This window comes from Magnolia sinica, chromosome 17 (assembly GCF_029962835.1).
Source record: "Magnolia sinica isolate HGM2019 chromosome 17, MsV1, whole genome shotgun sequence".
Lineage (NCBI taxonomy): Eukaryota > Viridiplantae > Streptophyta > Magnoliopsida > Magnoliales > Magnoliaceae > Magnolia > Magnolia sinica.
The window spans coordinates 73,235,344-73,249,840 of NC_080589.1; the positions used below are offsets into that span (position 1 = coordinate 73,235,344).

At 42.6% G+C, this 14,497-nt stretch overlaps 1 protein-coding gene across 1 annotated transcript; it reads left to right on the forward strand.

Annotated features, from left to right (window-relative positions):
- The first annotated feature begins 7,095 nt into the window (after positions 1–7,095).
- On the forward strand, positions 7,096–9,221 carry LOC131230647 (stem-specific protein TSJT1-like). Its single transcript, XM_058226534.1, has 4 exons — positions 7,096–7,420; positions 8,255–8,495; positions 8,586–8,706; positions 8,928–9,221. Exons 1-4 carry the CDS (start codon positions 7,206–7,208, stop codon positions 9,116–9,118), a joined length of 768 nt encoding a protein of 255 aa, XP_058082517.1. The 5' UTR covers positions 7,096–7,205; the 3' UTR covers positions 9,119–9,221.
- Positions 9,222–14,497: the final 5,276 nt, after the last annotated feature.

The window sequence follows — 14,497 nt, forward strand, 5'->3', positions numbered from 1 at the left end:
TGTATAACAGGTGATCGCGTTTAATCTACTTGAGTGAATACATGTACCTGGATTGAAGCAGTCCATGTACCTGGATTGAAGCAGTCCATGTTATGGGCCCACATGTATGAGTGACCACCTTCATGCAGAAATGAAGATATAAAATGGGCAATTCGTTGAGTTGAATTACATGTTTGGATTGTCCAATGACAATTTGGTTTTTGAGGCCATGGTCAATCTACTGGGAGCTTTGATTGTCCAATCATATTTGCATCGAGCAGAATGGTTTGGCAGAAACGCCAATGCGGTTTCAATTCACCTTGACGCTTCACTCGCTGACCTGACTTGCTAATTGGGGCTGGTTTGACATCTTCCATCATGTTTTAGCACTTTCAAGTAAAATCCAATTTTGAGATTTATTTATTTATTTAAAGTGTGCTGTTTAAGTAGGATGCGAATGCCAGCCTGTCCCACCTTCAAGAATCTGTTTTGTTGCGTTTTAAAACTGTCAAATGCCCTCCTCCCCTGTTTCAATTGGGGTTGTTTGGCAAACCATGAATTTCTGTGAGTTTCATTATATTGGTTGCTTTTGGTGACTTTGACAACCTTCAATTTCTGAGAGTTCCCATTCTGTTAGTCGGGTTTGATAATGTGGAACTGTAAATCAATGCATGAAATAATAGTAAATGGCTTAAAAGTCGGGAATTTTGGACAAATTTCCAAGTTGGCGAGCGTGAAAAAGGGACTCCCGAGAGGGTGAATTCCAAGTGGACCCATGCTAATAAGAAATAGTTGCGACAATGACACCTTCTGTTGAAACCATCATATATGGATGAATGGAAAATACAGCTCGATTTCAATGGTCACTATTTTCTACAGTGTAAGGTGTAATCTGCTTGAGCTCTAGATCTGCCTTATTTTTGGGTTGACGACCTAAAATGAACTAGCAAAATGGATGGATGGCGTTGATGAATTACATACAACATGGTGGGCTTCACAGAGTCGGGATATCATCAGGGATATCGTGATGACCTCCTCCCATTTTTGGCCAATGCCCTAAAATGAGCTTACTAGATTGATAGACCCCACAGGCCACATACGCCCCATGCTCGTGAGAAATCCAGTATGGGACTGGAAAAATAGGCAGACTTAAAACTCATGTGGGCTATGCGACAAGAAACAGTTGGAATGAAAATATCAAAGGAGCGCACCATGATGCTTCTATGCCATCCAAACCGTTGGTTGGTAGATTAACTGCAGGCATGAATATCATCCGGATTCAAACTCCTGTGGCCCCCCACAAAGTTTCCTTTGGCGGGTGTTCAATCGATGCTGTTTCATGAGTTTTGGATTTACTTATTTTTGGAGTAGTGTCCGATTCTAAACGGACAGAGTAGATTTCTCACGGAATCTCTGTGGGCTCTACATAGCTTCCGACCACAGGAACTTCCTGTGGCATCCAAACAGTTGTATTTATTCCATAAGCAAGAGCCGACCCTTCTGGCACACGTGTAGATTCATGTCTGTGGAACTTAAATCAGACCGAAATCTCAGTTGGACCCCACTGCAGGAAACTGCAGTGATTGAATCCACACCATTGAAAATTTCTTTAAGGGCCACAAAAGATTTGGATGAAAGTGATATTTGTGTCTTCCCGGTCTGTGATGACATATAAACATTAATAGTGGCTGCCAGTGGGTGATATAAAGTTATGATGGATATTGTCAATCACGACGGTTTCCAATGGTGTGGTCTACCTGAGATTTGGATCACTTTATTTTGAGGCTCATGCCCTAAAACGAGCTGGAAAAAACAGGTGGACGGCGTGGATATAAAACACATACATCTTGGTGGGTCCCTGGATCCACCCAGGTGGGTGGGATCCCAAGTGGACCACACCACACAAAACAATTTTGATTGAATCTTCATCGTTAAAAACTTCATAGGGCTAAATAAATGTTTATTTGGATGAATAGGCTATGCCTATATTATCTTGATCCAAATCTTTTTTAGCCCACGAGACTTTGTTGTACTATGGTCCAACTGAGATTTGGATCTGCTTTGTTTTTTGAATCGTGACCTAAAATAGAATTTCAATACGGATGGATGGCGTGGATGTAAGGAAAATACATCAAGGTGGGCCTCACAGTCTGGGATTCCACCCACCTTGGTGGATCCGGGATCCACCGAAGCCGCCGCAGGAATGATAGCATTTGTTCAGACTAACGGTAGATTTCAAGCTGTGTGGGGCCCACCCCTGATCCGTACGTGGTCTTAAAATAGTGCATATGGGGTGCGTGCGTCCTCATGCGAACTGTATACGTGCTCGCTTGCGTTTGAGGCCTGCTGGTGAATTTACTGGATAAGCAAGAGCCATAGCAAGAGCAGACGATCCTGACACGCGTGTCTATTTCTCGCGTCTCTGGACACGCGTACTACCCCACCCGTCTCTAGCCCCCAGTGGGGCAGTTCTGTGGGCGGGCCCACTGTAATGTATCTGTTTATCCACGCGGTCCATCTCTTCTCTCTTATTAGCCTAAGTTATATGCACAAAAATGAGGTCGATCCAACGCTCAAGTGAACTACACCAAATAATAAGCTTAATTGCATTAAATGCAAGAGTCATCCGTGGGGCGGCCACTTTAGCAAAGCTTAATTGCATTAAATGCAAGAGTCATCTGTGGTGTGGCCACTTTAGCGTTGGATCTGCCTCAATTTGATGCTCGTTACTTAAAATGATTTAAGAAAAGGAATAGACGGCATGGATAAACAGATACATCACATTGGGTCCATCCACAAAACTTCCCATGCGTCGTAGTACGCGTTGGGTTCAGACCCAAAAATGATACGGATTATCGTCCGGGCGTGGGTAGGACGCAATCGGAGACGGATTGGCTATTCCCCCTGATACCAGCCCCGTGGCCGGTGGTAGGTGCTCTGTGGGCCCCACCATGATGTATGTGTTTCATCCATTCCGTTCATCCATTTTTACAGATCATTTTATGTTTTGATACAAAATATTATAGGGATATAAGTCTTAGATGGGCCACACCACAGGAGAAAAAATAATGAATGGATATTCACCATTAAAATCCTCCTAAGGCCCCACTGTACTGTTTATTTGACATCCAAGCTGTTGATTTGGTCATAAAGACCCAGATGAAGGGAAAAAATAAATATCAGCTTAATTCAAAACTTTTATGGCCCCCAAAACGTTTTTAATGGTCAAAATTCGTTCAACACTGTTTCCTGTAATGTGGTCCACTTGAGATTGAGATATACTTAATTTTTTTTCTCATATCATAAAATGATATATAAAAATAGATGGACGGCATGGATAACACACATACATCATGGTGGGCCTCACAGAGTACCAACCACCAGCCAATGGCTGGTGTCAGGGGGAGTAGCCAATCCGTTCCCGACGCAATCCGCTTCCGTCCAGTTGGTGGCATATCGATCGTGGCACGCGACAGTCATGCATTGCAACGAGTGTCGCGTGAGCGCTTGCGTTACAGACTTGCAGATGCATTTATTACTGGATAAGCAAGAGCTGAAACCTCTTCCACGTGTGGGTATGTGTTTCTCTTATATGATGACGTGTAAAAATTCAACCGTAGAAATTTAGTACGGGGATTCTATGGATCCGGACACCATCCAATTTAGCGAACGTGCGCCCACCGTAATGTGGGTTTTATATCTAAGCGGTCCACCATTTTACTAAATCATTTTAAGACACGACACCAAAATTTAAAGTACATCCATATCTCAAATCTCAAATGAACCGCACCGCGGTAGACATGGCTAATTGACCACACATTTATAAAAACTTACTAGGGCTGCAACAGTTCTCTGTGACTTTATCAAATGGTTGGATGGAAAATAAACATGTTACAATGGGCTATCAAAAGTTTTTAATGGTGGACGTTCAATCACCATTGTTTTCCTGTGGTTTGGTCCACTTGAGATTTTAGATTTAGATTTCCTTCTTGATTGAGCTGATACTTGAATCGAGCTAAGAAAATATCGAGGTGGGCCCCACAGTCACTGATCCACCGAGCTCTGGTTCAATTCCACCGAATGGGGCCCACCCTTCTCAAATCGTGTGTATGGTATACTTTCTCGTTTCAGAACGGATTTAGTTTTGGTGTGTCCAGATAGTGGGGCGCACCTGATTAACGGGTTAGATGACATGTACACAACACTTTGTGGGTCTCACATTCCTTTCGTAAGCTTCTCCAGTCTCCTAATGCCCCCCCTCCCCTTGTTCCCTTTGATGTGGCCCACCTGATTAACGGGTTAGATGACATGTACATCCGAGACAGACTGGTGGATCGTGGATCACAACCGTTCAGCTAACCGCCCTCCTTTTGGATGGACAACATAGTGAAAAGCGCACCAATTGTACGATCCGGTAATTTTGGGCCTTTAAATGAACCTTAAACCTCCGCGTTTGCACTTCATGGCCTACTAGATGGACGGTCTGGATCTAGCTCCGTAACGTGCAACCCTTTTTCCCCGCTAGGGATCGATACCAAGACCTCAAGTGTTCAAACCAGGTATCTCTCAGTCTGCCAGTTGAGCTATGGATCTGGGTGTTAGCGTGCAACCCTATCTTGGGGAAACTATTCTAAGTGAATAAGATCCACGCCGTCCATCAGGTACACCACTTCTTTTTAGCATTGTTCCCCAGAATCTAGATGAGGCACATCAGATGAATGGATTGGATTTTCCGTGGTATGGCCCACTTGAGTTTTGGATGTCATATAAACACTTGCGTAGGCCATACACAAAACCAACGGTACGCGTTCTTTTTTGAGCTCTTTCCTTATGTTGTACTCCACCTGAAATTTTTATTGTCATGTTCAATGATTAACTTGAGCCAGCGTATCGGATGGACGGTGTGGATCTTACGAGAGCTTCAGCTCATGACTCTTCTGTAGAATCTGTAGCAGCTGTCAAATGGACGCCGATTAAGCGGTGAGGACTCGGTGGTGGAAGCTCTGCCGGTGCCCCGTGGTTCAATCAAAGCTGTGGGTCCCACATAGATGCCCGTGACAAATCCACTCCGTCCATCAGTTTTACAAGATCACACTCGTGTAGGAATCTAAAAATTAGGCACATCCAGAGCTTACGGGGGCCATACCATACGAAACAGAGGGGGATTGAATGCCTACCGTTGGAAACTTTGAGGGGCCATATGAAGTCCAAGAAGGTTTCAACGGTAGACGTTACCGTTCCTACTATCTGGTTTGGTGTGGCCCACCTGAGTTTTGAATCTGAATGATTTTTAGATACATATCTTGTTGTGCTGTTTGAAAAGCTGATGGACGGAGTGGATTCGTCACGAGCATCTCTGTGGGTCTTACAAAGCTTCCGACAAAAGGGGCACAGGCAATCCGCGGGGTACAAGATCCTGACCTTTGTGGGCCCCACTTTCAAAACGGAAAACCTAAGAATGCTGTCATATCCATCCGTTTCAGGACTCACCGTCACCCAGTCCCATCACGTGGACCTTGTCAGGAATCTGACGTGGCAGACCACAGGATTACGAAATTTCCGCCGTTGGATGCTGACTCAGTTCAATGTCATCTATCAGCTCCGGATAAGTCTCCGAACGAGTACCCGAAAGGGACGCGGATTGCGTCCTACCCCCGCCCGGACCGATTAGGGCAGGGATCTGTGGGGCCCACCGTAATGTAAGTGTTTTATCCACGCCGTTCAACGCTTTTGGAAAATCATTTTAATAGATGATGTTAAAAATTAGGCATGTACACAGCTCCAATGGACCACACCAAAGGAAGCTGCATTGATAATGACACACACCGTTGAAACCTTTCTAAAGGCCAGCTTGGTGTTTTTTTTACCATCCAACCTATTAATAATGTCATGTAGACGTGGATCAAATATCAGCTTGATCCGAAACTTCTCCAGCTCCCAAGAATTTTTTAACGGGGGAAGTTCAATCCCCACTTTGTGGTCCACATAAGACTTATACGTTCCTAGTATTTTGGTTCGTGTATTATAATTATCTGAGAAAATCATTTAACGGCGTGGATAAAATATTTACATCACTGTGGCCCCACAGAGCCCTGCCCGGACGGCGGGGGTAGGACGCAATCCCCGTCCACCCGAAAGTAAATAAAAGACAGCAGATCTCGGAATTCGGGGATCCTTATCTTTTAGATCCGGTGTATACGCCTGGTCTATGCGCTTTCAGTGGGCCCCACAAGCTAGACCCGGACCCGAGGAAGTTTCGGGTCAGCATTTTTTAGTTGCTTATGAGGCAAGACTCCGTATACGCGGCCCATGGTTTGGGGATCAAGATCGTTGATCTGATGGGCCTCCACGTGGATGGGGTAACCTTCTAAAATCTCCTGCATTAGAAGATCCCAGCCCTTCAATCTTTGACCCATTTCAGTTCACGTGCCTCTTATTGTTTTCAGAATAGTGGCACATATAATTAGATCGAAACCGTCTATTTCGTGGGGCCACAGGATGAATGATCTTCAGTTAGTCCGTTCTTTCAGTCTTCAATCCTAACCATCCATTTTTAGGCCACTAACTGAAGGTCTTCCAATCTGGGTGGACATCCAAACATCGGGCCCATCAGATCGGAGTCCCCGACATGCACTGCATCCGAGGAATAGCTGAAAATATCTTTCTCGGAAATTTCTCGGCATAGAAATATCTTGAGAGATTCTCTTGATGTTTTTCTGGTAATATTATCAGGAAAATCTCGTTGAAAATAAAAATTTTAAAATATATGTAAAAATGAATTAATTTAAGCTTTCAAATATTTATTACATTAAAAATCATGAAATCTTAAAACAAACGAAATTTTTAGCACATATCAGGATATTATCGTGATAATAATGTTTATCACGACATATTCAAATTCTCAGCAATATTTGTTGCAATGCGGAGGACCCGACAATCCCTGCAAAAACCAGTCTGGTCGGCAACATCATTACCAATATCCGACCCGACGAATATACACTGAATGTTAGGTGTATAGACTACACTTGTCAAGAGAAATGGTAGCGATTATCAAGTTGAAATTCGCTACCTTTTCCTTTCTTTCTTTCTATATAAACCCAAGCAAACCTGCCTTAGAAAACTTCATTCCAAACCATTTCTTCTTCAGTTCTTCTCTGTTTTATTCAGCTATTGTGTGTTTGGTCACTGATCTAAGCCGATCTAAGCTAAAGTAGAAGAAAGATAGAATGTTGGGGATTTTCCAAAAGGCCGTTGCTCAGCCTCCAAAGGAGCTCAACAGCCCAGTTGCTTCTTCAGAGGTTTGTAGAAAGCCCACTCACCCAAATGAGATTTTGAAGGAATTCCTTTCCTCCCATCCTCACAATTCTCTGTCGGCTACGATTGGAGATGGGGCCATCATGGCCTACGCTCGCGACGATCGCCATTTCTCCATTCATCAAAGGTATGTATGGTGTGATGATCATGCTTTTAGTGGGCCACATCTGGCCTGAATTCGATCTCAATGTGTTGTATTTCTGTTTGTTTGGTTTTTTGTTTTGAAATGAGGCTGTTATGGTTAATGGGCTTTGATTACAAGCCCATTTGAATCCGGTTCTGATCAGACGGTCTATATTACGGTAGGAGATGGAAATGTGGGGCCCAGTGGGAAATAAGATCTACTCATTGGGTCCTTTATACCTGTAAAGTTGTGGAATGAGTTGGGACGAATGGTAATTACCATACATTGAAGCTTTTCGGGGCCACCCATGATGTTTATGCGAAATCCGAACCGTTCATCAGGTGTGATACGGTAAATCCCAAGAACCATTTTTGATTCATAAGTCAAATCGGACACATTGCAGGGAGAAATGTACAATCACGCCAGAAACGTATGTATTCACGTGGTGTGGCCCACCTGAAATTTTTAATTGGCTGATCGTAGTGTATACCTTTATCCTAGTGGTGGGCCACATGATGAATGGGTTGGATGGAATATATGAAATATAGTGTACACTACCTTCCATATAGAATTTTCTGTGGTGGGCGTGAAACTTCCCAATGCCCTCCATCGTTCCCTTTGTTTGTAGCCCACTTGAGTAAGGATCTGGCTTTGATTTTGGAAGCTAGGCCTAACATTTTGGGACCCAAATAATGGACGGAATGGATGGCATTAACACATCTTGTTGACCCACTCATAGTTGCAATGTATGGTAATTACCATACATTAGTCATTCCTTGGGCCTCAATATTTTTATGACCAAAATACCCTTTGATGGTTTTCTCTTGTGAATTGCAGGTTATTCTGCGGCTATGATGACATTTACTGCCTCTTCTTTGGCAATTTGAACAACTTAAGCACTCTCATCAAGCAATATGGCCTAACAAAAGCGAGCAACGAGGCTATGGTGGTCATCGAGGCGTATCGGACCCTCCGTGATCGTGGGCCATACCCCGCCGATCAGGTCGTTAAAGATCTCAACGGCAGCTTTTCTTTCCTTATCTTCGATAGCAAGGCTGGAACGGTCTTTTCTGCACTGGTGAGCTATCTCATTCACTCTACAACATGAAGGGTAGTTTGGTAATTTTATTTTTATGTAATTGACTTTGTTTCTGTTTGGTGGGGCCAGGGGTCAGATGGAGGAGTTGAACTATTTTGGGGCATTGCAGCTGATGGCTCAGTTGTAATTTCTGACGATTTGGAGGTCGTTAAAGGAGGCTGCGGCAGATCCTTTGCACCATTCCCTGCTGGTACGTATAAAAAGGGTGTTTTGGTCATATAATCATAGTAAGAAGGTGGGCCCACCTCTAGTGGGCCATGTATGCGTTTTTTGATTGACTGCAGATAGAAAGATACAGTTTGTGAGATGAATAGTATAGCACACATGCCAAATGTACGGTTTCTATGTGGGGCCTACCTATAGTGGACCACAGACGCTAATGAACTATTGAATGTATGGTGTGTATTGTAGGGTGTATGTTCCACAGCAATGGAGGGCTGATGAGCTTCGAGCATCCAATGCATAAGATGAAGGCGATGCCGAGGGTGGACAGCGAGGGGGTGATGTGTGGTGCCAGTTTCAACGTCGACAAGTATTCAAGGGTCAACAGCATGCCACGTGTCGGAAGCGAGGCCAACTGGACCGTGTGGGAGTCGCATTAATCTGTACCCTTCAAATGTATTTCTATTTCCTGTGTTTTTTAGTGTTGCGTTATCTGTACATGATTTTCTTGGCATGAATCAATAAACGAATACAAATAAGAAATGTGTGTGGCTTTGATTGGCCCAGTTTTTTTTTTTTTTTATAGTTAGATGGGTGTGATGAATGGTCCAGCGCTCGTCGGTTGTGATGCAATTGGACCAACAGGCTTAGGCCCCATCTGGCCCATTAAACTTAATAAACTACGGGGCATTGCTGGACCCAGAATCGTCATCCAAGCTGTTTCTGGTCAGCATGTTGTTTATGTGAAATCCAGTCCATCTATCAGGTGATGATCCTTATGTTGACCGCATGTAAAAAAGATCATCCTGATGAAACACTTGGATGGACCACACCAATGGAACATTGCTTGTGAAACCTTCTAGGGTCAGGATTGTGGCCTGTTTTGAGTTTTAGATCAGGTTAATTTTTTGTATCTTCCCTTCATCATGGTGTGTCACACCTCATGAACGGGTTTGATGAACCTAAACTATATCTTATGGTTGGTGTTCCATATCTGTTGCTCAATGTGGTGTGACCCACTTGAGTTATGGGTCTTTCTGTTTCTTTGCCCCATGGGCTATAATTGAGGATCGGACCTGATGGACGGAGTGAATTTCACATCTACAAGACAGTGGACTAGGCACTTTAGAAAACAGGTATTGAAGAGAACTCCCTTAATCAAAGGTAACCCATTTTTCAAATGGGCCTGACCCACGGGCCTGAGCGGTCCTTACTAGGCTGGGGCCTGAAAAGTGGCCAAGGTTCGATACCAGCCCTGGTCTCTCCCTTGTATAAACACGTAGGAGGACAGATGCAGGCATGCGAGCACGTTAGCGTGGTATGTTCTAGAGATCCTGCTCGTCTCGGACAGCTCGAGTCTCGGCTTATGCTCGGCTCTGGCCTTCGATCTTGTAACAACAGCTCGTGTTCGGATCGGCCAGAGTTTGAGCTAAGTTTTCGGATGTGTTCTGCTACTCGGATGAACGCTACTCGCCGGAAAAAATGGAGAGAGTAAAGGAGAGGACTCACTTTGAAAGAGGAGATCGTCCGAACAGAATCTAGAAGAAAGAATGTCGCCGGGCGGTGGAGAACGGTGAGCGTATTGGGCAAAAGGACAGCTGATTTGGAAGAAAGAGAGGGAGAAATGAGTTAGGGTCAGGCGATTTGGGTGAAAGGGAGGGAGAAATGGGTTAGGGTTGTTGGGTCGGGCGAGTAAGATCGGGTGTAATTTTTAAACCCTTATATATTCACTTAAAACTTGATCCAAGTCGAGTTCAATACTAAGACGAGCCGAGTTAAGCTACGTTAAGCTCGGACTCGACTCAAAATATTTCGAGCTCCCAAAAAAAGGCTCGACTCGATTCGAACAGAGTTTCGATCCAAGTCGGGTCGAGCTTTTGCGAGCCGAGTCGAGCGAGTTACTGAGCTAACTCTGCTCGTGTACAACTCTAGTACGTTCTATGTTCATACAACGGTAGCATCAAACGGGCATGCAGCGTGCCATTCAATCGTACACGTCGATCGAACTGATTTGTTCTATCATGCACTGACCTTGGGGCCCCCTGATGAGTGGACAAGATTTCGCACATGTAGGCCATGTACACAAGTATGGAGGCACTTTCGTCAGTATTTGGAAATGGTTGGTTGGCGACTGCCTTAAGCAGAGCTGTCAGGAAGTAGCTCGACTTAGCTGCGACCTGGGAACCAGCGACGGTGGTGAGACCCTATTTTTAAAGCTTATTTTAAGATATGATGCCAAAAACATGAGGAGATGAAAATCTCAGGTTGACCACTGACATACACCGTAGTGTTTATGTAACATCCAACCTATTGATAACACGGTCCTAGATGAAAGTAAAAATTAAATATTCATGAGGCAAATGAATATTTGTGTGCTCGGGGTCGCGCACAATCCACTTCTGGTTGTAAAAGGGAAGCAGATTGCTTGAACCTCTCACCACCGAGATATAAGACATCTCCCAATTAGCTACGAACATGATATATGTGTTTTATCCACATCATCTATACATTTTGTCAGCTCATTTTAAAGTGTGAGCCAAAAAAATGATACAAATCCAAAGCTCAAGCAGACCACACTATAAAAAATAAAAAACTAATAAGGATTAAATACCCATCCTCAAAATCTTCTTGGGGGCTATAGCTTGTCATGGATGTTACATCCAACGCCACATTGCATAACTTTGCATCCATAAGCATTGCGTGCATAGCATTCAATATTCAATTCATTCAAATGTATGCTTTTTGGTTAGCCGAATTAGTCAAACTTTGCTGATCAGAGACTTAAATTGATTGGTTATTGCTTTGACAAGTGAGAGCATAGTTATCCAACTTAGGTTACAGCTTATTATAAGCGTTGCATCCAACACAACACCATACACACTTAGCATCAATAGTATGCATGAATCAATGCCGATCCTTAATAGTTTCTTAGATCATGTGAAGTAGAGCCCGTACACACTTATGAGCAGAAAGAGAAAATCTAACTACTTTCCTTTTTATAATTGTAATCCCTTTCCTTCAATCTTCAGTCACGTATCAACGAGTCATTTAAGATAGAAAATTTTTGAATTCTTTCTTAGTGTTTATACAGGGTCGAGCCTAATTATAAAATCTGAGTAATCAACCAGTCGTGTCTACAGTCAAATATAACACCCAGTTACACTACCAAAAAGCTAAACATGTGAGCACGATCTACCACCCATCATCCAACGTTCATAAATAGATATCAAGAGACCCATTCCATTCATTTCACTTAACGGGTTGTGATAAGATACTATCTGATAACAATGAGTAGTGGAGCAGGCCATGTGCCCTTAAACGATTGTTTAAGTATCGGATGAATCAATGGTCCCTCTGTTGGTGCCCTTCGCAGTTAACTAAAAAACATTTGAATTGGTCAAAAAGCAATATATAAGTTAGCCTTACCATGAGAGAGAGAGAGAGAGAGAGAGAGAGATCTGTACTTTTCTATTTATTATTAGTTAGATTTTTTATTTTTTTTTTAGTTGGTCCATCTGATAAGTAAATGGCTCTGACTTTCACAATAAACGGTTCTTCTTAGGAGCTCACCAATTGAAAATAATGGATGTTATTGATATCCTCTAGGTGGACGGTGCCTTGTGGGTGCCCCTATATTGTCAACCATGCCACCGGCCACCTTTGCATTGTCACTGACAGTCATTTCTTTTAATATTTAAAAATTTATTTTATTTATTTATTTATTTGTTTATTTGAATGAAGGTGAGATTTTGAACATGTGAAATATGATGGTGGAGTGGGTGTACTAACATGCTAATAGAAAAAAAAAAAAAGAGTCTTGTAGGGGTTTCCCTACTATTCAAAACTAAGTAGATATGACACGTACAATGCATGGCATGTGCTTAGGTTGATCCATACATCTAATTGGCCACACCAAATTGAACAATGGGGAAAAGCTGTGTGATATGTGTTGTATGGTTTCATTCAATGGATCCCCAAGTGTGAGACCTACACTGTTATATGTACCGTACATCCACACCTTTCATCCATTTTGACAGCTAATTCAAGGACATCATTCCAAAAATGAAGTAGATTCAAATCTTAGGTGGACCACACCATAAGAAACAGTGGTGGTTGAATACCAACCATTAAAAACTTCTTGCAGCCACTAGAATGTTTATTTTCCATCCAACCTATTGATAAATTCACATGGACCTAGATGAAAACCACACAAATATTAGCTTATCCAAAACTTTCGTAGCCTATAAGAAGTTTTTATTTATTTATTTATTTTATTTTTTACATAGTTCACTTGAGATTTGGATTTACATTGTGTATGGGATCATATCTTAAAATGAGTTGTTAAATTAGATGAACAATATGGATGCAACGCACATATCATGGTACGTGAAATAGGGACTATAGCTTTATGCCCATTGGGCTTATTTCAAAGAGCACTTCGTGCCACCAATGTGAGTAGGGTCCTTGCCATAAGGCCCACCTCAATGTATACATTGCATAGTCACGTTATCCATATGTTTTTTAAACCTATTTTAGAACATGTTCTTAAGAAATGAGGTAAATAAAAATTTTAACTGGATCACAACAGTAGAAAGTAATTTTTTATTTTTTTCACACACGCTCGTAGCCCCACACACACCCAAAAAGGGCTACTTGAACCTACGACCCTGGTGCTATGGCTCTCCAAGTCTACAGCTGAGCCATGAGTAAGGAGCTCCACCATGATGTTTAGGGCCCATTTGGATACCACCAAATAAGTTATTTTTTCTACTTAAGAGCCGCAATTGGTAAGTAATGAATTTCGAATAAATAAATTTTTAATTTATAATTAATTATAATTAACTATTTTATTTATTTACTTCGATTATTTATTTATAAACTTTTTGCTTTTTATAAGTTCATGGAAAGATACGTAGGAAAGACGTAAGAGAGGATAAGCTGATAAGTAAGCTGCTTACCAAACCTACTTAATCTTCTAAATAAGTTATTCGTGGGTTAGAATAAGTAACTTACACCAGTAACTCGATAATGCCGCCCGTATTGTCGGGTCGAGGACGCAACCTGTCCCATCACGTGGACCATGTCAAGAATCTGACGTGGCAGACTTACAGGAATATGAAATTAACTGCCGTTGGATGCTGACTCAGTTCAACGTCATATAACAGTTTCTGATAAGACTTCTAACGAGTACCGAAAGTTGGTAGATCTCGGCTTGTCCTTTGCATCCGGTGTATACGCCTGGTATATGCGCTTTCAGTGGGCCTCACAAATTAGACCCGGACCCGTGATAGTGTCGGGTCACCATTTTTCAGTTGCCCAAGGTTCCGCGATTAAAATCGTTGATCTGATGGGCCTTTACATGGATTTGTTACCTCCCAAAATCTCCCGCATTAGAAGATCCCAGCCGTTCAAACTTTGACCATTTTCAGTTCACGTACCTCTATATTTTTAAGTAAGTGGATTTGGAGGCTAGGGACCGAGAATGGTACTCTTTGCAATAGCTTGATCAAAAGTAAATATGGGTGCTCAGGAGCGGGTTGTGGATAAAAAGGTGAAACGATCAAAATCAAACAGGCCCCAAGGGAATGGGTATAGCGATTGGAAAGGTAATCGCACTCCATTCTGGGAAGATATTTGGGTGGGTAATGACACTCTTTTGACAGCTTTTCTGCAAATTTGCCGTCTAGCTCCTAATCAATCCATTTCAATGGACTCTTGTTACTTCATCAGTGTGTAGAAGAAACTTACGGACCAAGTGGTCGAAGAGTATGTCACTTTGCTTAGTCGCATTCAGAACAACAACCTAGATCAGTCCATTG

Excerpts from the sequence above, each read along its gene's own strand:
- LOC131230647 (XM_058226534.1), top strand. The coding sequence starts at position 7,206 with ATGTTGGGGATTTTCCAAAAGGCCGTTGCTCAGCCTCCAAAGGAGCTC. Across the intron at positions 7,421-8,254 it reads CATTTCTCCATTCATCAAAG|GTTATTCTGCGGCTATGATG; the intron begins GTATGTATGGTG and ends TGTGAATTGCAG. Across the intron at positions 8,707-8,927 it reads CTTTGCACCATTCCCTGCTG|GGTGTATGTTCCACAGCAAT; the intron begins GTACGTATAAAA and ends TGTGTATTGTAG.